This window comes from Phoenix dactylifera, unplaced genomic scaffold (assembly GCF_009389715.1).
Source record: "Phoenix dactylifera cultivar Barhee BC4 unplaced genomic scaffold, palm_55x_up_171113_PBpolish2nd_filt_p 000243F, whole genome shotgun sequence".
In the NCBI taxonomy this organism is placed as follows: domain Eukaryota; kingdom Viridiplantae; phylum Streptophyta; class Magnoliopsida; order Arecales; family Arecaceae; genus Phoenix; species Phoenix dactylifera.
The window spans coordinates 487,930-510,699 of record NW_024067740.1 but is presented as its reverse complement, the minus strand read 5'-3'; the positions used below and the strand labels follow the sequence as shown (position 1 = coordinate 510,699).

At 42.1% G+C, this 22,770-nt stretch overlaps 3 protein-coding genes and 1 non-coding gene across 7 annotated transcripts; 2 read left to right on the top strand and 2 right to left on the bottom strand.

Moving 5' to 3' along the window:
* Nucleotides 1-857: 857 nt before the first annotated feature.
* On the bottom strand, nucleotides 858-3,747 carry LOC103720904. 3 transcript variants are annotated; one of them, XM_008810871.3, is made up of 2 exons: nucleotides 3,644-3,747; nucleotides 858-1,847 (listed from the first exon to the last, which is right to left on the bottom strand). In XM_008810871.3, the coding sequence occupies exon 2, from the start codon at nucleotides 1,841-1,843 to the stop codon at nucleotides 1,166-1,168; it is 678 nt and encodes a 225-aa protein (XP_008809093.2). In that variant the 5' UTR covers nucleotides 1,844-1,847; nucleotides 3,644-3,747; the 3' UTR covers nucleotides 858-1,165. The 3 variants fall into 3 exon arrangements, with proteins under 3 accessions (XP_008809093.2, XP_026665736.2, XP_026665735.2); XM_026809935.2 differs by lacking the exon at nucleotides 3,644-3,747 and adding an exon at nucleotides 3,619-3,641; XM_026809934.2 differs by lacking the exon at nucleotides 3,644-3,747 and adding an exon at nucleotides 3,155-3,499.
* A 27-nt stretch (nucleotides 3,748-3,774) lies between these two features.
* TRNAE-CUC lies at nucleotides 3,775-3,847 on the bottom strand. The gene has a single exon. It is a non-coding gene; the product is annotated as a tRNA-Glu (tRNA).
* Nucleotides 3,848-5,174: 1,327 nt separating this feature from the next.
* LOC103720902 lies at nucleotides 5,175-14,410 on the top strand. Of its 2 annotated transcripts, none has more exons than XM_008810868.4 (13): nucleotides 5,175-6,119; nucleotides 6,201-6,361; nucleotides 7,081-7,141; nucleotides 7,289-7,354; nucleotides 7,451-7,536; nucleotides 8,754-8,817; nucleotides 10,538-10,750; nucleotides 11,847-11,912; nucleotides 12,031-12,110; nucleotides 12,195-12,318; nucleotides 12,395-12,554; nucleotides 13,069-13,115; nucleotides 14,089-14,410. In XM_008810868.4, exons 1-10 carry the CDS (start codon nucleotides 5,322-5,324, stop codon nucleotides 12,307-12,309), a joined length of 1,710 nt encoding a protein of 569 aa, XP_008809090.1. In that variant the 5' UTR covers nucleotides 5,175-5,321; the 3' UTR covers nucleotides 12,310-12,318; nucleotides 12,395-12,554; nucleotides 13,069-13,115; nucleotides 14,089-14,410. The 2 variants fall into 2 exon arrangements, with proteins under 2 accessions (XP_008809090.1, XP_008809091.1); XM_008810869.4 differs by lacking the exon at nucleotides 14,089-14,410 and adding an exon at nucleotides 13,233-13,766.
* A 1,782-nt stretch (nucleotides 14,411-16,192) lies between these two features.
* LOC103720909 (4-coumarate--CoA ligase-like 1) lies at nucleotides 16,193-20,550 on the top strand. Its single transcript, XM_008810877.2, has 6 exons — nucleotides 16,193-16,638; nucleotides 16,782-17,363; nucleotides 17,812-18,010; nucleotides 18,973-19,118; nucleotides 19,942-20,009; nucleotides 20,089-20,550. The coding sequence occupies exons 1-6, from the start codon at nucleotides 16,222-16,224 to the stop codon at nucleotides 20,348-20,350; spliced, it is 1,674 nt and encodes a 557-aa protein (XP_008809099.1). The 5' UTR covers nucleotides 16,193-16,221; the 3' UTR covers nucleotides 20,351-20,550.
* Nucleotides 20,551-22,770: the final 2,220 nt, after the last annotated feature.

The window sequence follows — 22,770 nt, the reverse complement described above, 5'->3', positions numbered from 1 at the left end:
TTGATATATAGATTACCTGGTCAAACAGATGTTGATCTGTTGTTGCAAAGTCCAAAGACCAAAATGGTACGTTAATTATCCTTCATACATTTTGCATCTTGAAATGTCTTGGTTGCGTCTTCTAAATAGCATCCTCTTGCTTTTATATGCTTAGAGCCTTGCCAGATCTATCCTTCTAATGCTTTGCAATTATTAGTTAATGTTTATGCTCATAAATATAGTTTCCAAAGCTCATCTCAGTGTTCAAATTCACCATTTCTTTTGGCGAAAACTCAACTTTTTTCATTCTTTTGAAGAGTTTTCTAGATTGTAATCTTCATGGAGGTATAAAATCAATGCACATGCTTAACATACAAACTAGATACTGCAACACTAGTGTCCTCCTTTCTTCAGGGAAAAAATTGTCTTCATAAAGAAATTTCGCAGATGAGTCTAAATGGCAACCTTCTGCAACTATGACAAGTGAACCTTTTTTTTGTTGCTGAGTCGCTCTCATCAAGTCCAATCTACCCTATATATTTATCTGATGACAAATTCCATCATCCCTAAGGGTGTCAGCTAGAGACTTGACTGCATTTGAGGCTCCTATAATTACTCTAAGACAAGTTCATCTGCTCTTATGGGAGCGAGCATGTCAGCCTGCCCAAAATAGAACCCTAGAGGTTTCATCCTTGGTTGCTAGACACATCGTTGTGATGCGCAAGCATGCAGCTCACTGAACTCTGATAGTATAGGCGAAATTATGTAATAGCAGACCTGTTATAGGACCAATTCGGATTGGCGCTTGTTCGTTTAGAAAATGCAGTTCGAGAAACTATATATGGAGCAATCAAGCATAGATTCAATAGTCCTACAAATTGGCGTGGAGCTCAACTTTGATTGCAGCGGCATAGATGCAAAGCATAATACTCTCATGTGGGCCTTTGAAGAAGAATATGCCAGTGAAATTGCTTGCCCACAGAAGGGGACATGAATGCAAATTAATATCCGCCATGCCTAGAGATTCAATCAAGGTTTCACGAAGAGATCAAGTGGACGAGGGCATATACAAGCAAGACTGAAGAAATCAAGACGCCAACTCTACTAACAAGATGCTTGAAAACAAATCTACCAAATCTGCACCCATTTTAAGACACGGGTGGAGGTCCAGCAAGACCTCATCGCTTCAATCCTTGCATGTTTCAAGCGACAGATCATCCATCCCCGCAACAAGTTCGTCAACCTTTTCTTGGCTCAGAGCTGTGCTGGGATCATCCAGAGGCTGCGACAGATCCTGCAGGCCGCTCCCTGCAAGAAGTTGCTTCAGCTGTTTGATGAGCTCGTCATCATCCTCCTCGTCTGGAGATGGCGTCGCAAGATCCCAGACCTTGAAAATATTCTCACGAGACTCGATATCCTCTTGAATATCCACCACCGAGGCTTCCACATCCGCAGCTCCATCTCTCTGCGTGTCATCTTCAGACAAGCGATGCCCTTCGACATGAATTAGTGCTGGTTCTGCCTCCTCGCCTGTGTAAGCGCATTCGTCGTTGCTCTCTTTGAGCTCGTCCAGTGTTCCATTGACATTGGCAGTAGAGAGGGTTTCATAAGATGTCGGATAGGCACTTAGGGTGTCCAGCAGCGCATCTCTCAGTTCTGTCCATTCATCATCTGAGAGCTCCGGATTGGCCACCAGGCAGGAGTCCACCCAGGCAGCCTCCTCCGGCGAGAGCTCCTCTGCCTTCTCATCAGATTTAGTGGATAGAGAAAGCACAGTAGAGATGGCATCGGAGAGCTCAACCACCTCATCAGATCCATTGGGTTCAGAAAGTAGGGCAGAGATATCATCCTCTTCCTCTGCCATAAAGCTACATGAAACATCAGTAATTGTTAGAATGAAGAGAGTATTATGACAGTGAAGTATCAGTCTGTCAGCTTGCAGAGCGAAGCTAGAGAGGTCATAACTAGGACCATCAACCAGAACAGGATTGAGAAGTTAAAAAAAAAAAACTACCAGACAAGATAAAAGATCAGCATAAACTTGAAGAATAGCAGTGAGATTTTTTGACAATGGGGTTTTCAGCATTCCATGGCTGCAATGGTTGTTTACAAAAAACATAAACAAACATGCATGCATGCACGCACAAACGATACACACGAACAATAGGGATTGAAATGCGAAGCATAACCCTCATTACAATGAGTCAGATAAAGGAAGAATAGGATGATAAAGAAACCAAAGGGAACTAACTAATGGTGGAAGAGAAAAGCTTTCGTTTTCTTTTTATTTTCCTTTTTTCTAGAAATAATCTCTATCAAAGGAGAGAAGACTCGCTTACCGATTGATAGTGGGAGGAGTTTGTCTTGGTTTTGTCAGGTTTATGAAAACCCTAAATCAAAGAGATGTAATTATTTCTATCCAAACCCATCGAACCCCGATGCGGAGAAAAAATTGTTCCAGAACTTGCCTTCTAGGGTTTATTATTCAGATGGGTAGCTTGCCAGGAGATGCATTGGGGATGCAGCAAGATATTTTTTATCAATAGATGGTCATGTACAAGACAACTGCCTCTGAGATGAGACGGTGGAAAAAGAAAAGTTTAGTCCATATACATGCACGTTCAAAATCAAAATTCACCAAACGAATGCAGGTATCGATGTACTAGGACTCTTTGGTGGTTTATCGTGTGATAAGATCTCCAAGTGAACATATGAAGCATAATTTAGGAATGAATATATCGACAAGGGAATTAAAAAGCATCTGATAATTATCCCCAAAAAGAGAGAAAAAAAATCTGAAGCTTTCAGTGCAGAGAGAGAAGAGAAGCATCTAAAGTAGGAGTCATGCATATTATGGAGAAACAAAGCAACCAATCATTAAATACATATCAAGAACAGACATAGATAGGCGTACCAAAAGCAAAACCATCAAAAAAGCCTGCATGTCATGCAGCATTATCTTTTATAAGTAAAATTGAAAAGATGAGCAAATACACAAGATTTTTCACGTTGGAACAAAGTGAACAGATACAACAAAAAGCTAACAATATAAATTTATGATTCACAGATTAGCATCAAAAGCATGCGGCAGATGCATGAATCCGGGACTTAATGTGACAAACTTTGGTGACACAACAAGAAGGGTGCGGCCATCAATTCAAACACTGGTTCTTACGCTGCACTTCTGGAAACACGTCTGCTAAGATTAGCAGGCATAAGCCAGCACTCGGGACCAAAAAAGATGCTACGTTTTCTATGAACAGATCACTGCAGCAAATTAACAAACATCTGGTGCACCAACGGTAGACTGCTATATAACAATTCCAAGATGATGGACCAGCAACAAAAAACAAGAGACGCAGCCGATCTAACCCATACACAAGAGAGGGGAATGATAAGGAAAGAAGAAAACAGATAAGAGAAATCAGCTAGAACGGCAGGAGATAAAAGCATCAGCACCGGCTCCAATAACACGTAATTACGCAAGGCGAGACACAACGGATTTTCTTACGAAGAAAGGATATGAATATGTAGACATAATTAATTTAATGAAAAAGATGATTTAGATGATTCTTTCTAAAACAAAGAAGCTTCTGTTTTTTGCTATTAAAATTAAAAATAAATTTAAAAAAAAAAAACCTGAGAAAGAGACAGATCGCGATACCTGGTGGACGAACAATTTACGGCAGTCAGACGCCGCCGCGCGGCACCAGACGAAATAAATAGGCCAGCCGAAGTGGAGGGGTCAAGCGCAAAATGCTAACGTAAATGAATAAAACGTTTTTTAAAAAAACTTTCCGTTGCCGGGACTCGAACCCGGGTCTCTCGGGTGAGAGCCGAGTATCCTAACCAACTAGACTACAACGGATTACAAAGCTTGGGTTAGATATAAATCTATTCATCTTTTTGCCCTTGTACTTTAATCATTGAATTTTTTCCGAAAATAATTCCAATCAGCTGAATCCATGTTCAAACGGCGCCCGTAGTTATCTTAAGCGAGCTGGACTATCCAGTTCATGGTCATGGACCAGTTCAAAAGTAGTTATCTTAAGCAAGCTTCACGTAAGTTGGACTAGTTCAAAACTAGGATGAGATCGTCAAATAACAAGTCTTTTTTGTATTAATTTTCTATAGATATCCTCCTTGTTAAAGGGTATATTGGAAAATAAAGTGGCAATAGAGAACCAAAATGTTTTGAAATTAGACTAAAACTTGATATCCATAGGACACTTATAAGCATCGACGTCTTTTAAAATCAACGACGCTTTCAAAAAACACCGTAAAGTTGAATATCGATGGTAGCATTGCCGACACTTTTGCGACGCTTTAGAAAACATCGGAAATAAAACTATCGATACTTTTTTACGTCGGTGTATACATTAAGAAGCGTCGACAATGTCTGATTTTTCTGCAGTATATAGATCTTGAGGTTTTTTTTTTTTTGTTAGTGAGAAGATGATAGCAATGGAACTCGAGAGGCCAGGGATGTTCGAGCTTGGATGTGCTTAGATGTGGAAATAACAAAATTTAGGTAATGAGTGAGAGCTTTCTTTTTATCACTGCCGATGAAGAAGTTGTGGAGCCAATGAAGAAGGCGGAGGTTGGGACAAGCTTGGATGGAGATAGGTAAAGAGATAAGAAGAGGAGCCTTATGTTACAAGATTGGCCGGAAGGAGGAAGGATTGCAGAGGAGAAAAATGATCTAAGTCAAGTCTCCATGTCATGAAGCAGAATTCACTCATTCCAACATCATCAAGGGATCTTCGGTAGCTAAGGAAACTAGGAGTTTATATCCTACAAATTCTGCATCTTTTTTAATGATTCAGTTCACCTGAGAGCTCCCCCCTCCTTCTAGCTTTGTTAAAATGAATTGGGATACAAGATCCGTTATTAGAGGCCCCAATTCATCCTTCATTGTGGTAGGCCGTACACACTTTTCTTTTTTATACAAACCGTACCCGCTCATATTTAGAGCGGAGCGGAGCCGCTGATTGGATGGCGTTTCTACGCAGGTAACGGATTCAAGATCGCCCGTTCCCCATCTCTTGTAATTCCTAAGCTGCATCAACCTGCTTAACTGTACGGAATTTTGGGAGCACGCTAAACCCAGGAATAAAATAATAAGCGGAGTAGGCCCAGCTTGGCATCTATCATCACCATCCGATGATAAAGAAACGAGCGATTCAGAAGCAACGTCGGCACGAACCTAAACCCTAAAGTCTAAACCCCCCGAGCCCCAACATGGCAATGCGGAAGAGTTCATATTACTAATTAATCAGAAAAAAAAAGAAGAAAAGGATAGCCAGGTCTCGGCCTTTGGAGGAGGAAGCCGGGTGGTTGGGATGGGGCGTCCGGTGGCGGCGAAGGCGTGGCGGATCATCCCGCGGCCGATCCTGGAGAGCGTGCTCAACAACCACGCGCAGCACCACCGCGTGCCGCGGCCCATCCTCCTCCTCCACGGGCCCCGCGGCGTCGGCAAGACCTCCCTCCTCCTCCACCGCCTCCTCCCCGACTGGAACAACGGCCCCCACCTCGCCGCCTACGTCGACTTCGCATCCGACGACGCTGCTTCGGCCGCCGCCTCCTATCCCAACACCCCCTGGTGGGCCGCCTCCTCCTCTTCACCGCCGCGGCCCCTCGGCCACCTGCGTGCCAGTCTGGAGCGCGAGCTGGAGAGACTGGTGGACCGCGGGGTTCGCCTTGGCGCCATCGGCAGCCGCGACGTTTTCGCCGCCCTCGACAGGTGGCACGGCCTGCACGCCGCCCTCCGCCGCGTCATTGGCCCTGGCCTTCGCCTCTCCCCCCGGCGGGACGAGTCCGCGGCCGCTCTCTGGTCCAAGGCCGTACTCGCTTTCTCGGCGAGGATCGGCCCAGGGGAGATCGATGTCGCGGCTCCTGGTGGTGGAGGGTCGCTCCGGAGGAGGTACTCGATGGAAGAGGCGGCGTACGTGAGGGAGGCGATGGTGGCGCTGAGGCTGGCCAAGGAGGTGATCGGGATGCATCAGGAGTGGAGGAGGGAGGCGGTGCGCCATCTCAACCGCACCGGCGGCTTCTCCAGGCCTCTCGCCAACTCCGCCACTGATTGGCCCTACCTCCTCGTCGAGATCCTTTCCGAGGCTGCACAGGTCGACTTCTTCCAGGTCTGCTGCGCTGCCCAAAGAAATAAGATCTAAAAATCCCCCAAACTTCCGATTTCAAAACCCTTACCCCTCTGGGTGCAGCCAAAGCTGGTTATAAACAACATTGATGTGCTTAAGGCCACGTCGACAGAAGATGATTCAACTGTGTCTGCCGCGATGTACCACGATAGCTTCATATGGAGATTGATAGCCCTTGGTGTGAATGAGGGATGCTTGCCAGTCATTCTTGTGACATCAGATAGGTAAGATCCTAACGCTGGTATTTAGCATTTTTTTTCTTCCTTCAGGAGCAAATTGGATTGTTTTAATAGGACCTGCTGGGTCTGAGTTTCGTTGTCGTCCGATTAAAACTTTACAAGTTTCATGATAAACTGATTACTCTGGGCTGTTAATTGTTCGCATTGAGATCACCGAGTCCTTGTCTAATCCTAGGGAAGTAACATAGGAATTTGCATCTTGCAGTCAAATTTATTCCTTTTATTTTATTTTGTTAAGCAAGGAAGGGCAAACCCATCAATTACGTCCTCAAAAAATAGCACTCTTGAGTCTTGCCCATCTGCCTGAGCCTTATAAGTCACAAACTCCAGATAGTTCCATGCCCTATGTTTGGCAGATTATCGGCCACATGATTCCTCTCGCACAGGGTCTGAATCGCTCAAAACTCTACTCTGACAACCAGTAGGTCCTGAATGTGATGATGCTTTGAAGATCCCCTTCTGTTTATCCAGCTAATATGAATGGCAGATCAATCTTCTGTTCATACTCTTGCGTATGGCTGATCAATGGCATAATAATTCCTTCCCAAACACAGGCTTTAACTCTCTTTCATGATTTTTTTTTGTTAACAGTGACATTTTTTTTTTCATTCTCTTCAAAAGAAGAGCGATCATTTTCTTTCATTGTGTCTTAATGTTTATCTCTTTATGCAGCATGCATCTTTAACTTTCTTCTAACTTTCCAGTTACTATTCCTATCAAGCGTTCATTGATTTTGGATTTCCAGACATATTCATCTCCCGTGAGGTATCTTTTTCTGGCTGCTTTTTTGGCTTTTTGTTTTTCTATATTAAACAGAGAATGGTTTCCTGTACAGCTAATTATCTTAATGAATCATTGCATCTATAGTTTTTCCCTCTCTAACTTGCATATTAACTAATCCATGATCCGAAGGCCTTTGGATGGAGTCCTCAAGAAGCTAAGCTGCACATGGTTTCAGATTTCTTCAGTGAGCCCGAGGTAGTAATCTTTTGTCATCTAGGTAGTAGTCCTCATTTTGTCTTGGTTACCAATTTCTGTGTTTTGATTCTAAAATGATGCTTGTTGAATTTCTAGTGGAAAGTGATTGATGAAGTTCTTGGCCCAAATCCACGACATATTTCTGAACTATATGCGCTTAAAGGAAGCACTCATTACCAGGAGTAAGTCACTTGTCTGCTTTTGCTTATGATGTCTACCTAATTGAGACATGCATGTCTTTTTTTTAACCTTGTTGGACCTAGTTGCTTTGCTTGTTCTTTTTCAATCTAAATGCAAGATACAAGCAACATAACAGGGGAAGGAAGGTGAATGTTTTGTCTTCCATGAACCAAAAGTATAAGATCAAGAACTTGGCATAGAATGAAATCATCATGCCTAGCAAATTACTCTCTCTCTCTCTCTCTCTCTCTCTCTCTCTCTCTCTCTCTCTCTCTCTCTCTTCCTCCCCTATCTTTTAATGTTTCATTGGGAATCACAGCATGGGAAATCAGGTGCTAAACTTTTCAAATGCGAGATTTAAGTTTCTTTCAATAGCCATCACTTTCTTACATGTTCATTATATTTTTGTTGCTTTAATGTAATTGTGAATCTGCTCTATTGTTTTCTGCAATTGCTAGTTCTGGACTTCAAGGTTGCTACGTAGATTTTTCTTTTCTGGCTCTAGCATCATTGCTGTTTTTCTGAATAAATATCTGTTTCACAGAAATGCTGTTTTTCTGAAGAACTATGTTTATTATGATAAATGTAAACAAAAATTACATATTTAAGAGAAGAAATGACAAAAAAATTATGTTATGCCCAACTGAAATGCAGTGTCCGTGCCTGCATTTCTATCAACTTATGATAAACTACACAATAAACTAGGAGCCTGTTTGGATGCCTCCAGAGAATACACCATTTAAAGTGGATGGTGGGAATGAGCTAGCATGGAGTTGGCATGGAAGAGCTTCTCTTTCCTACTCAGGGAAAGTTTCGATCCAGAAATCCTCACAATATGGGATAGTGAAAATTGTGTTTCAAAAAGAACAGAGGATCCAAACTTTTCAGAATTGTTTGTTCTGCGATCTCCCCGATTCCATTGATCATCTTAATCTACCATTGCTGCCTTTTCTCTTAAATATTTGGGTCAGCAGGGGACTTCTTCCTGGATAATTTGTCTGGGCATCCAAACAGCCCGAAAGTTTTAGTTAACTCTTGATCATGATATCCAATGAACTATGTTGTTTTGGCAGGAATTATTTATCGAGCAACATTTCTATTTTTCTGGTAAATGGTAATTCTACTGCTTTCCCTACATGTAAGCAGTATGATACCATCAAGCCTACTATGTTGTACAATCAACCTTGCAATAGACTAAAATCTTTCCTTCTTATTACAGGCTTATGCAGAATAGCAGAAGCAGTTTTGAGGACATTGTTGATGCCTACTTGGCATATTTACAAGTGAGAAGTCTTTGCTTTACTTACCCTACTATAAATTGGATAGTATCTTGTCTAATAGATCTTCTTGTGTTTTGTGCTATCCTTATGTAGATGCTTGTGACTTAGTAGGTCACAATGTCACATCCCATTAAAGGTAAACTATAATAATGTAGTGCAATAAATTTATTTGGCATATATTGATATGAGGCACCTTGAAGCTTAGCTATGAAAAAAATAGCTATATTATGGCACATTGCAAAAATGGCTTCTAGGATTTACTTATTTTGTTTGACATCAGCATAGACATATGCAAGTTTTATATCTTAGGGTTTAGGGTTAGGGTTTAGAAGCATGTTGAATAATGCTATAACATTAAGCAATTTCTTTAGACCTTATTCTTGGCAGATCCATATAACTAAAGTATCTTATGATTTTTTTCTATAATTTTAATATATCACCATCAGTTATTAATCAAACTACTTTGTTCAACCTAGTCCGTAAAAATTATAGGAATAATTTGCTTTTCATAACATTCTTTTGTCAACATATATAAACGAACTGATTAGCTTGGGGTAGGATGTCAAAATCACATCTTTGAATATAGTGTCGACATCACGTCTTTGAATTTGGTTGCATATTTTTCTGAGCAATTACTCTGTAGTATTCCTGGAAATCAACTGACCTCATTGTGAAAGTTTAGCAAGGATACAGACATTTTTTGAGAAATTAGCCACAAAAAGGGCGGCCATCTCTTGACCTGAGGTGCCTTGCTTTACTCATCTTCAAAATCTATGACCATGAAGAAGAACCTCAGATTACCAAGAGAAAGTTTTGATTTTTTCTGGACTGCCTGTGGGCTTCTTAGTCATTGCTTTTGAGATCACCCTCTATTAAATTATAATGTCTGTCCCTTATAATTGAGTGTCTAGGAGTGCCACGGTACATCTAAGAACAAAGCAAGTTGACATTCGCATGCATGATTTGGTGTTATGTAGAAAACAGTATTTTCCGATAAATGGTTGGACTCCAGACAATTATCCACCAAAGGTCCCTTGTTGGAAGCCTATGATTGCTTTCATGATAACCATGTTTAGATAGTCAGTCATCTCAAATACTGCAGATGAGATCTCAAAACTTATTAGTTGATGAATTTGAAGTCTCAAAAAAGTAGAACTCAGGTTTGATATTTGATTCTCCTTCAATCGGGTTGTCAAACTGTTGACCCAGCAACTTTGTTAGTTCTGTGCAACACCAAGTGGTTTATCGATTAAAAGCCTGTAGATGGAACTTCAACCTTTTTCTCAAAAAGATAAAAGAAATATATATTTTTATTTGTCTTTGTGATCTAATTTAGATGTATGTGTGCATCACCCAGTGGTTTATCAATTAAAAAGGCTGTAAGTGGACCTTTGACCTTTTTCTCAAAGGATAACAGAAATATGCATTTTCATTTGTCTTTGTGATCTAATTTAGCAATATGAAGTTTCCCAACGACCACTGCAATAAATTAACAATTGACGTGTCCACAATGGCTTAAAAACCTTTTGATCCTATTTTGTTCTTGTCGAAATAACTCCATTTTCTTCCCATTGTCATATTGTTATTCTACGCCTCTGTAACTTGGAAAGTTTGATATATCTGTAACTTTTTTAAAGAAAATGTCCATGGTTTTTGTGTTTACTTGATTCTACAAATTCATAGAAAAAACTATTTTTATTTATTTTTTCTTGTGCTTTGTTAGGTGACTGTGGTGAACCCAGCCATGGAATCAGCATTAGTTATCCTGCAAAAATTTGCTTCTGATGCACGTGCCGGGAAAATTCCAGAGACTCGATTGTTTTTTGGTGCTCCTTGGAGGCATCCACCTCGTACTGATGATCCTGTTGCATCTTTGAAGTGGGCAAAGGTTCAACTCATGGACTTTGTCCAATCTTTTGTAAATACGGAATTTGGGGTAGGTTTTCTCATCATGCATCAAATTTCAGAGTGCAATGTCTAGTCACCATGAGATCATTTATATATAATTACAGCAATATGTGGAACCTCTGTACTTTTCTTTGAATTGTTTATTTCTGTTTTAATCTCATACAGTTGATGTATGTGCGCACACGTGATGACAACTAGAGAATGCATCTGTTATGCTCATGCTTTGGCCTTAGAAATAGTGATCAAGCTAGTTCATTGAATGCAAAAGAGGCTACCCAGAGAGATGCTCACTTCCCTTTCTAGTGTGAGCACGTGTATCATGAAATACACACTTCTGGTGTTGGAAATTAGTAACTTTTGTCATCAGTGACTGTCCAAATGCTCTTGTTAGCTATTCATTTTCACATGCTTGTAGAATTCTTTTGAGTCTGCAGACACAGACATGCTTTCCTTGTCTGCCTAGCAGCTTTAGTAGTCCCTTGGTTTTTCTATAACTTTGTCCTTTGATAGATATCTTTTCCGGACATTGTAGCTGTTGCCTCCAAGTTGGTTCTTACTGTTTACATTGCTTCAAAGTCAATTGGTTCAGTGGCCCATTCTGTTGCCTCTCCCTTATCTTGTATGATGTGCTGGAGATGGAAGGCCAATAGATGTTTGTCTGCATAATCCTTCGAGGCCATTCTATGTGGCGTTGAAGTATATACTACAGGAGTCATTTGCTTACCTTAAACCTCAAAATTATCTGGAATTTTCATCTGATCAGCTCGTTGGAGATTGTATTGTTGCCAAATCTGTGCAAAGTAGTAAATGTGTACTCTGATGATTACTGCTACGAGGAGGTATATATGTGAAATTATATTTAGTGAGTCAGAGGCCTTAGGCTGTAAGTGGTGTATATATGCAGCTTCCCTTATTCTAAAATTTTGAGTTTGAGGGATTTATTATAATTTCTAGCCTTTTTCAGATAAGAGAAAAGAGTATTAAGAGACCTCTTCATCTTGTTATTGTGAAAACAGTATTCGCTAATAAAGAATCATTATAGCATGCCACCAAGTTGAATTGGTTGTTGTTTCTCTCAAATTTTGGCTCTAGAATTAATTATTTTTATGTGTTTTCTTCCATAGGTGAATTATCTAGCTGATGATAGCCTCGAAATACTGGATGATCCTTCTGCAGTTGCCATGCTGGAGGTACCAGAAGTTTCCAATCAATTGCATAACCTGATTTGCTAAGTGTCACCGACTACTTTTCGCTAATTGTACATCTTAAGCATTCCATGTAATTTAACATTTTCGTATCTGTGGTTAGGTTGGTTTACTCTATGCACAGAGAGATCCATCTTTCATTCGTCCAATTTCTAGAGGTATTCAGAGGTGCCTTGTCAGATGGTGAGTTGCTGTACTTGTTTACTGCCATGAGTTGATATACTCTGTCATTACATTGATTGGCCACTTCCTGTTGCTGGTGCTTAGGCTTGTTCAGCAAAGGATGCAAATGAGCCTTCAAGAATTTTTACTGTATTTTTGGCAACGGATCATACGTGGGCGAAGCTATCGCCATTTGATGAAAGAGATAGGCTATAAATAGGCCATAGAGGTATTTAATAAAGTTTCTACGATTAGCTTATGTTTGTTTGCTGCACCTATGACTTATTATTATATTTTTCTTTCAGGTAATCTCTGAAAAAGAATATAAGCAAACCAGCCATTCATTGTCCTGGTCTCAAAATTATTGTTCCCTTCATTTCCGCTGCCATTAAATTGTGTGCCGACAGATGCCTGATGGGGGCTTATTCTTGCAGAGTTAGCTCAACCCGTTTACCAGGATGGCATGTAAGTTCTGTTCCAAATGTTCATTACATGGTATTCTAGGTCACTTGATTATAGAGAGAGGGCAAGAGAAGAAACTAGTCAAGATATCAAAAATGTTTGTCTTTCCCTCATGATAGTCTACTGATTTGGTGCAGACGTGGCTATTTTACTCCTTTTTATCAAAAAATTCTAGGCAGTTTCCATGTACATATTCAAGTTAGTATTTGCCATTTAATGTAAAGCTTAACTTTCAAGAGGAAAGTCCCGCGTTCTAGCTGGGGATGGTGCCATATGTGTTTGGCTTGCTTGAACTGGAACATTATTTGAACATGATTTAATTTTTGCAACCTTGGGACCTCATCAGCTGTCTAGGTTTTAACATATTCACCTTGTTCGTATACCTCCAAGAAGTGAGATACAAGTTAATGGGCCTTTTCTTTTCCTTCTCAACAATTTCACGGTTCTGTAAAATTTTTGAAGTGGAAGAATTTGTCATTCCAGGAAGTACTAATCCAATCTTGTTCATTTTATGCAGAAGTGAGGCAGTGGCAGAACCTGTAGACTGGTGCTGAGACTGTTTCTGTAAGTCATAGCTCTCTCTCTTGGTGCTAGTGCTTTTACATTAAATTCTTCAAAAGTTTTCAACACTACTAATGTTATCTCTGAACAATATCATACTTCTATTTCCACTATTTGCAGTAAATGGCAGCATCTTGTAGAAGGAATAGAGTGCATTTTATATTTGTCCATTCTTGAAACACTGCAGCTGCTCATCTGGAGATCAAGCATTGATTTCGGGAATTAATTTTGCATAAAATAGTTGTCAAATTATATATTAGTAAGAAGACATATGTGCATGTAATAAATTGAAAGAATAAGTTCAACAGCAACATTTGAGACTAAGATTACTCTGTTTTAGGAATCATGGAGGATTTAGAATCTTTTGATGATTTAACGCTTTGAGATTAGTATTTATTATGCTATGTAATGCATGGTCAAGGATATTAGTTAGCTGCTGCACTAGAAATATTTATTCTCAAAGCTCTTCTTCTTAGAGAAAAGGCAAAGGGGGCAGGGTGGAACATGGTGCGCTTATGAACCTCTGGCAGCTGGGTGTGGTAATTGATGTTGCCCTAAGTGAGAATTTTCAGGATATTGTTGAACTGAATCTTTTGATGACAAGATATTCCACGTAATTTAATGAATGGATTAGTATGGAGAGGAATTAAAATATTTGCTAGAGAAGTGTCCATATTGTTTAAGTATTTGCAAATGCAGTGGGTATCTTATAATTTGTCCCTAATTGGGAGGATCTCTCTCTCTTTCTCTCTCTCCCCCCCCTCCCTCTCCCGTTCGCCCTCTCCCCGTCTCTCTCTCTCTCTCACACAAAAAAAAAATCTCTTTTCCAAATGAATGCTTCATAAGTTGTAATGTCCATATTCTTTTTATAGTCTATATGGCGATCATGTTTATATTTTGGCTTGCTGTGATGCATCCACAGTGGTTTATCTACTAATGTATGGCCGGTATGTGATATATGGAATTTGTTGTGCAGATCCACGTTTTGCCTGAATGAGGGCAGAGTTATGGTTTTCATCAATGCAGTACAGCAGCAAAAAACTGGAGGGATGACATTGCTCTCATAAAACATATAAGTTTGTGTCAAAATTATTGAAATTTCCTCATACTTTTTGGAAATGTTCAATCCTAACTTGTTTCCAATGATTTGATTTTTGTTGATGTTTTGCTGTCAACATCTTATGATAGCATGATGGGGACAGTTTAATTAACCATGAAATTGTAAAACACTGTTTGGAAATCATATAATGTATTCGTTGTAGGTTCATCTCATTAAAGAATATGGAGTTGTAGGTTCATCTTATTAAAGCATATGGTGTTCGACTATTCAGTCATATAAAAGGCAGTCCTTGTAGCATATTACTTGTGAAATGGGAAAAAAAATTACAAAATTGAGGAATGTACTTGTGTATACGTAGTAGTTGAGGTGGTGGTGCCTGTTGTTACTACATTTTCCAGCTTGTATGTGAACAAAATCTGCTGTTCAATTGGCAACAAGCATGCGAAGGGCAGCAGGCTCTTGGTGATCGTTTCAATAGTCCAAGTGAATTCTTTGGCTCCATACCATGAGCAATGGTTTCGACTTTCGGCAGTCTGACGGATTCCGCGACGCCCTGGTTCCCTCCAGAAGGGCAGCGACAACTGCAGGCCGGAAGCAAGAGTATCAGGGTAAAGAGGGACGCAGGCTGTTCGCTTCCATCAACTTCTATCGTATTTTACATGCATGCCATCGTTGGGTTCGGTTCTCTGCGTCTGTTATGGTGAATGTTGCACTGCTAATAAATAAATAAAGAATTCCCTACGTGTGGTCCTCGATCTGAGGTCTTTCAATGGTCCTCCAAAGGCGATCTGCCACGCTGTATCCCCTCTTTTCACCGTTCCCATTGCCTCCAAGTACGCCAGCTCGTACCAGATGCTGCTGCCCGAGATGTTCCCGAACATCTCCAACGTCTTCCTTGAGGCCTCCATGTGCTCATCCGTCAGCTCCAGGCTCTGAGGGAGAGGCCGTGCTTCCCCTCGGCGTCTTCCTCTAGGTGCACCCGCTGAAACTGGACTGCCTGTTGCGTCGTCCGTTACTGCGGTTTGATGTATTTAATGTCCAAAAACTATTATATCAAAATCGAAAAAATGAATGGGATTGACGCAACTACAAGCACTAGCTGTGGTGCTTCTACTCTCTTTTACTTGCTTTCGACTCGAAATTTGATTACTTTTGGATGTGTGCATCTTTCATCGGGCCACTTATGCCTATAGAGAGGCTAACAATGCGGCTGATTGAATGACATCCTTTGCGGCTCAGCATTTTGAGGATTTTATTTAGGACGACCATTCTTTGGTTCCGTCGTCCTTGTATTTTCTTATACTTTTTGATCTTATGGATTCGCCGTTCTATCAAAAAAATCTATATATATATATATATATATAGATATTTGGTTGCACTAACCATGGATACTTGTTATCAAAAATATAGAAAATATTTTCCTGAAAGAATTTTTTGGAAAAAAGTTTTTTTTGGTATATATATCCCTTAAAACTTCTGAATTTATAAATATACCCCTGTAAGCTTGCGGTGTTAAGCCACCTAATTAAGAAAGGATGTATCTACATACTAACATGACCTAGAAAAAGGCAACATTTTTTATTTTTGATGGTATGAAAAAGGAAAGGATAATATGCAAAAAAAAATTATCCGCATAAGCAAAGCATATGTTAACAGCATTATTAAAAGAAAGTCATACAAGTGATTTTTTAGGACAAATTACGAGCATTATTCTAAAATAAATTACCACTAACTAATTAATTTTGGGCTTCTTAATCTAAATATGCGGTGATAGTATATACAGTATACATGACAATATACATAATACATGCATACAATTTACGGCGGGCGCATGCAGCTGTCCGCTAGGTTCTTGAAATCCCGAGGCCATGACCCAACCAAATCTCACCAGCCGATGTTTCCATCCGCACGTCAAATGCGTTTCTTGCCCCGCATGTCACCTGCAACCGGCCAACCACTCTTATGATCTCTTTTATAAACCCCCACGCCCCCGTACCTACGTGCATTCGCGCAACTCAAACGAAGCCACGCTGATCATCAGAAACAAACATGGGGGACGTAGCCATTGCCGAAGAGGAGCAGCACATCTTCCGCAGCAAGTTCTCGGCAGTTCCGGGGCCGGAGGGGACAACGTTGCCTGAGTTCGTACTGCAAGACGCCGAGGACTATGCCGACAAGGTGGCGCTGTTGGAAGCGTCCACCGGGAAGACGTACACGTACGGCGAGGTGGTCCGCGACACGCGAAGGTTTGCAAAGGCGCTGCGGTCGGTGGGCCTCAGGAAGGGCCATGTGGTGGTGGTGGTTCTCCCCAACCTGGCCATCTACCCGGTTGTGGCCCTCGGCATCATGGCCGCCGGCGGGGTCTTCTCCGGAGCGAACCCCCTTGCGCTGCCGCTGGAGATACGCAAGCAGGTGGAAGACTCGGATGCCAGGCTCATCGTCGCCAACAGCTTCACCCATGACAAGGTCAGTCGGTCGATGAAGTCCGGTCTATTCTAATAACCAAGTACCATTACGTCCTGATCCAATATTCTTGAACGCAGCGGATCCATAGCTAACTTATCCCTTGGTTAATTTGTTACCTGCATGCATGTATAACTAAACAACAGGTCAAGGATTTCGGGGTGCCTATCCTAGTCGTCGGGGAAGGGCAGGTGGGGGATGCCATAAGATGGGATGATCTGCTGGAGGCGTCGGACCGCGCGGGTCCGAGCGAGACGGAAGAGAAGGTGACGCAGGGAGACCTGTGCGCCCTTCCATACTCGTCGGGCACGACCGGGTCTTCCAAGGGGGTGATGCTCACTCACCGGAACCTGGTGGCCAACCTCTGCTCCTCCCTCTTCAGCGTGGGGCCCGACATGATCGGGCACGTCACCGTGCTCGGCCTCATGCCCTTCTTCCACATCTACGGCATCACCGGCATCTGCTGCGCCTCCCTCCGGAACAAAGGGAAGGTGGTGGTCATGGAAAGGTTCGAGCTCGGGGCCTTCCTCCGCGCCCTCATTGCCCACGAGGTGCACTTTGCCCCCATCGTGCCCGCCATCATGCTCGCAATGGTCAAGAGCCCTATCGTCGACGAGTTCGACCTCGGGATGCTCCGGCTCAGGTCGGTCATGACGGCGGCTGCGCCGCTCGCCCCGGAGCTGCTCGCCGCTTTTGAGGACAAGTTCCCGGGCGTCCAGGTTCAGGAGGTAATGAATCGATGAACTCATGCATGAACTTAGCTTTGAACGAGCTATTAGCTAGCGATCGATCAATTATTAATCAGAGACACCACTAGCCAATCGAAATTAATGAATTAGCTAATCTGGCAGTGAGAACCAGATCAGCTGCCATGTCAGCCTTTTTTTTTTTAACTCCTTGGAAACCACAAAAAGTCTGGATAGCACTGCGGATTTACTGTACGTTTGCATCGCCTCATGAACTGCGTCGTCACATGAACGACTGTTTGTGTCGCGAGGCAATGCTAGCGAACAAGTTAGAGCTCCCATGAATTGCCCTGCTGCCTGCCTATGTTCCTTTGGAAACAAGCTATATATTTAGTTAATCGGCAGTCAAGGTTATACATATACAGAGAGCAAGCAATAGCTCACTTACGTTCTCACATTCTGGGCACCACGTCCTCGCCTTGAAAAATAGGCATATGGACTCACAGAGCATAGCTGCATTACTCTGACCCATGGAGATCCAAGAAAGAGGCACGGCATCGCCAAGAAGAACTCCGTTGGATTCATTCTTCCCAACTTGGAGGTGAAATTCGTCGACCCCAACACCGGCCGGTCCCTCCCCAAGAACACTCCAGGTGAAGTTTGTGTCAGGAGTCAATGCGTCATGCAAGGTAATTCTCTGATCTCTCTCTCTCTCTGGCCCATTTACCCTGTCTCCTCTCCTCTTGACAAGTATATCAATTTATAATGAATAATCTAGGTTTATATCGCTATCCAGCAGCAATGATTAACTTGTGATTACTCTAATGGGCATTAGATGGGATATTTTTTATAATTTCTCTGGCAATCAAAATTTATTAGCCTGGTTCGAGATAATTCAACTCGAGGCCACCTCAGACCTGCGGCCAATTAGCTAGTAAGGGTGGCAGCACCCAGCGGCATCTCTTGAACCATAAATCCCGTAATCAAGCCACCTGCATCATAATAGAGCTCATCCGTTTCATTAAGCCAGCCAAATTGTGAGGAGCTGAAAATGAAGTGCCGGTCATCATCATTTCGAAGAATTAATGCGTTACTAATTGCATGCATCGATCCAGCCCCCGAGAAACACCGACTAAAGCTGGAAAAGACACTGGCCACCTCCGTGTGGAGAAGGCCCGTGCAGCCAACTGCTGGTCTTATCCCAGTATGCATGCACCCGCCAGTTCCAATTTGCGAACCAAGTAATGGAATAGCTTTTGCAAAATAAATAAATTCATTTTTCTCAACAAAAGTAATTCTTATTTCTCGAACATGTTGTGCTCTAGCTTGGATGAGTCTTTTATTATATATCGATCCTTCTGCTGCAAAAACAATTCATGCAATATTATTCCCTGGATTGGCGATTGAAGTCCTTGGCTTTACGTAATTTTCCCAAAAGAATAAAGTCTCTTTCTCTCTCTCTCTCTCTCTCTCTCTCTCTCTCTCTCTCTCTCGTAAGTAAAACATGAAGTCCTTTAGCTTTGAGAACCGGAGGGTTTTCCTATGGATATGGATGATTAAATCGGTGTTATGATCCATGCATGGCTTTCATCATTGTTTTCGACCAAAAAAATCAAGCCCGCCGGCACTAATCATGCGGCTCCTCCCGCAGGTTACTACAAAAATAACGAAGAAACAGAGCGAACCGTAGACAAGGAAGGGTGGCTCCACACGGGTGACGTGGGCTACATAGACGACGATGGCGACGTCTTCATCGTGGACCGCATCAAGGAGCTCATCAAGTACAAAGGCTTTCAGGTGAGATATCGCATCCCGGCCTCCATAATTTTTGAGATTTTCAGAATAGAGAAATTGGAGGGGCTACTGATCAAATCCCCACTTAACAAACAGAAGAAGATATATATTAATTTAGATGGCAACAGTGGTTCTTAGTGCAGTCTAATCAAAGCACCGATGCCCACTTTTAATCAGTTTATTTTATTTGTTGTCCCTTTTTTTTTTTCTCTCTTTTGGAGTGTTTCCTTCTTGGTGGTTCATCATGAGCACTTAGAGATTGCCTCTTCCAATGGACCAATCCCTTCTTATCTTTTTCAACGCTCCATTAATGGACAAGCAACTGCCAACCACTTAATTAATAAAAAGAAATAATTCTGGCCAGGCGCGGTCGCTCCCTGACAGGGGGCCATTGATGTGCAACCATGCATGGAACGGATCTATCCACTTGCACAAGTTTCTTACGAGATTATACGGCCAAAAAATTTCCACGAGTGGTGGTATAATTCCATGAGCATTTCTTTTTCCAGAGAAATAAATATATGTTGCTCGGAAAATATAACAGTCTATTCATCCGACGTATCTCCACCTAGATTAAAGGTGCCAAATTATCTCCAGATGTGTGATATCAAAGAGAGCCGCACGTACTTGCATGATCGATGTTCCTGCTAGAAACGCATTATGTCCAAATTATTCATCAACAAGTCACATATAGCATGGAAATATTTGTCTCGTCTCCATAAATCGAAAAGAAACTCAGCCCCGAATTAAGTTGAGTTGCCTCGCTACATTGGATCAAGTAGACGCTGAATGATGAAGTTTGCATGACTTCCACGCATGCTTGCAGGTAGCTCCGGCAGAGTTAGAAGCCATACTTCTCTCTCATCCTTCCGTTGATGATGCAGCCGTCTTTGCGTAAGTGCATGCATGGTTCATCAAACATTCGTTCACCAGTCGGAGCGATCGCCAACTTTACAAAGGTAATGGCATGCAGGTTGCCCGACGAGGAAGCAGGGGAGATTCCTGCAGCTTGTGTTGTGATGAGCCCAAAAGCAAGAGATGGCGAGGAGGCAATCATGAGGTATGTGGCCTCCAATGTTGCTACCTATAAGAGGATTCGAGTACTGCACTTCGTGGACTCCATCCCCAAGTCATCCTCCGGGAAGATCTTGAGGAGGCTCCTAAGGGAGAGAGTGACGAAGAAATCAACAAGCCAAGAGAGCACTCTGAATTGCGTGAAGAACGTCCCGCAATAGGAGGCCAAATCGGTCCTCTGAACAAGGTTGATGCGGTCCATTTAGCTTCATGGCTCACATTTAATTAAATTGCTCTTCTTAACTTCAGATCTGCTGCCGATCGATATATCAGAATTTGTTTTTTTTTCTAATCAGAGAGAACGCTGATGCTCTCGCTTCTTAATTAAATACTCCGCATGCCTTACAAAGATTACGAATGACATCAAGGAACATGCGTGATGAGCTCTAGGTTTTGTGGAACCTTTCCCTTCTGTCACTTTTGTTTCACATGTTGTTGTGTCGATGGTTAATAATATGTGGTTAATAATCTATTCTTTGTTATACTAAGTTATTAATCTATCCTTTTTTTTTCGGATAAAAAATATTTTTATTTTTTATAACTTTCAAAAATATTTTATATTTTTTATAATTTCACGTCAACCCATCCTCTCAACTGTGTTTTTGGATGGTTTTATAATCATGGAAGTATGCGTCCGCTGCGCTCCAATCTAGCAGTGATTAGATTGGGGTTTTAGCTAGCTTCGTCCTACCCCATAATCCATTGGCTCGTACAACCAGGCCTATAATTGCCATAAATGCTGTCCCACTTTTAACCAGCCCGAGGCACATGGAGCTGTTGGTCGCATAATTATCGTCATTTGAGCCTTTCCCACCTTTAGGCTGGATGTCATCGTCATAATTCCAATTATTAAGTTAGAACATATTGCAATTAAGACAAGGTTATGTGTTGCAAGCTAAGGAATTAGCATCAAATCTGTAATGCTTTAAGTATGTTAGGTTCGATTCGAAATTAAGATCCATATTCACCTTGCAAACATGAAGCCAATCGTAAGGGTTGGAAGTTTGTAACCTGTCCCTCCATGTAAAAAAAATATGGAGGTATTGGATGACCTGTGACAAACGGTCTTTCCATGCAGCCATGTAGACGGTTGATCGGTAGAGGCTAAAAATACGATTCTACCCTGCAAGCTACGAAATTCTATTAGCCTTAGGCGATCTTATTATATATTAACGTTGGTCAGAAAGTTGGCAGAGAATATTTATGCAGACAAATTGTATGCAGCTCGGTGCATTCATCTCACGGCAAAGCAATGATGATGGAAACATCAATTGGTACAATATCCCGGTGCCCGGCCGGCTCTTTTCAGTTACCGCATATGGATGTCCTTTGGAACGTGGATTCCTCTTAAGAAAGAGAACTCCCATAAGCTATGGGCAGCATGGGCCGGTGTTTCCTACGTGAGGCGGGTGCTCGGGGCCGGGCGGGTATTTCTTGAGGGGGACTCTTCTATTGTTATAGATTGGATCCGGGGGGCGGATAGATATGGAGATGGCCACCCACTTATTCGGGAGACCCGCAGGCTGGCTATGGCGATGGAGGAGTTTCAGGCAGTACATGTTTTCCGAGAGGCGAACAGGGCAGCAGACTGGGTCGCCTCCTATGCTGCACGGCATTCTGGGGAGTTATGTTGGTCATCCACGGCAGAACTTCCGCCTGATCTGTATCTTTTGCTTCTTTCTGATTTGGCAGGATGTACTCAAGTTAGAGCTATATGAATTGCCGTTTTAACAAAAAAAAAAAAAAAAAAAAAGAAGAAGAAGAAGAAGAAGAAGAAGAAGAAGAAGAAAGAAAGAAAGAAAGAAGAAGAAGAAGAAGAAGAGAAGAGAACTCCCATATAGGCAGGCGGCTCATGGAGTGGGTGGTGGGAGCACGCACGGCACGGCTTCTATAAAGAAAAAGTTGAGAAGAGGAAATCTTGTTGAGATAAGAGCTACCTAGTACCTACCATGGGAGCATCGCTTTACATCGACCCCACTTTCACGGTAAAACGCGATAGGGAATAATAATGCCGTTATTTTCGAAGCGGAAAGCTGGCCTTGATTGCCTCTGTCCTCGTGTCCTGCCGCACTCAAAGCTGCAGCCTTTTTCCCCCTCCTCTTCGAGAGAAATGAAAGCTGGCCTGGCTGCTAACAGCAGTCTCCATAAACCTGCGTACGTATGGAAACCGGAAGATAGATCGGACGAGATGAATTCACAGTGAAACAAAAGTAAAAATAAAAATAAGAATATTGACCTTTCGGTTCGTCCAAGAATTAGGAGTACCGGTCCTTCACCCCAGACACAAAGGCAAACCCATCTGGAGATCGGGAATCCAGGGAGCACCCCCGCTGTCTCCCACGTGCGCGCAAGTTATTCACATTTCCTTAGATTACATGGATTGCTGTGGATAGGTAGCCCGTCAACAGGGCGTCTCAATCAATCAATCAATCAATCAATCAATCAATCAATCAATTCAGGTGTGAGGTCGAGGGAGATAAAAAATTAATTTAAAAGAGCATGCGTGTGCCTACATGGACACGCAGATATAATATATGTATCCATTTGATGCGGCTCCGTCCATCCTACAATTCAACGGTTT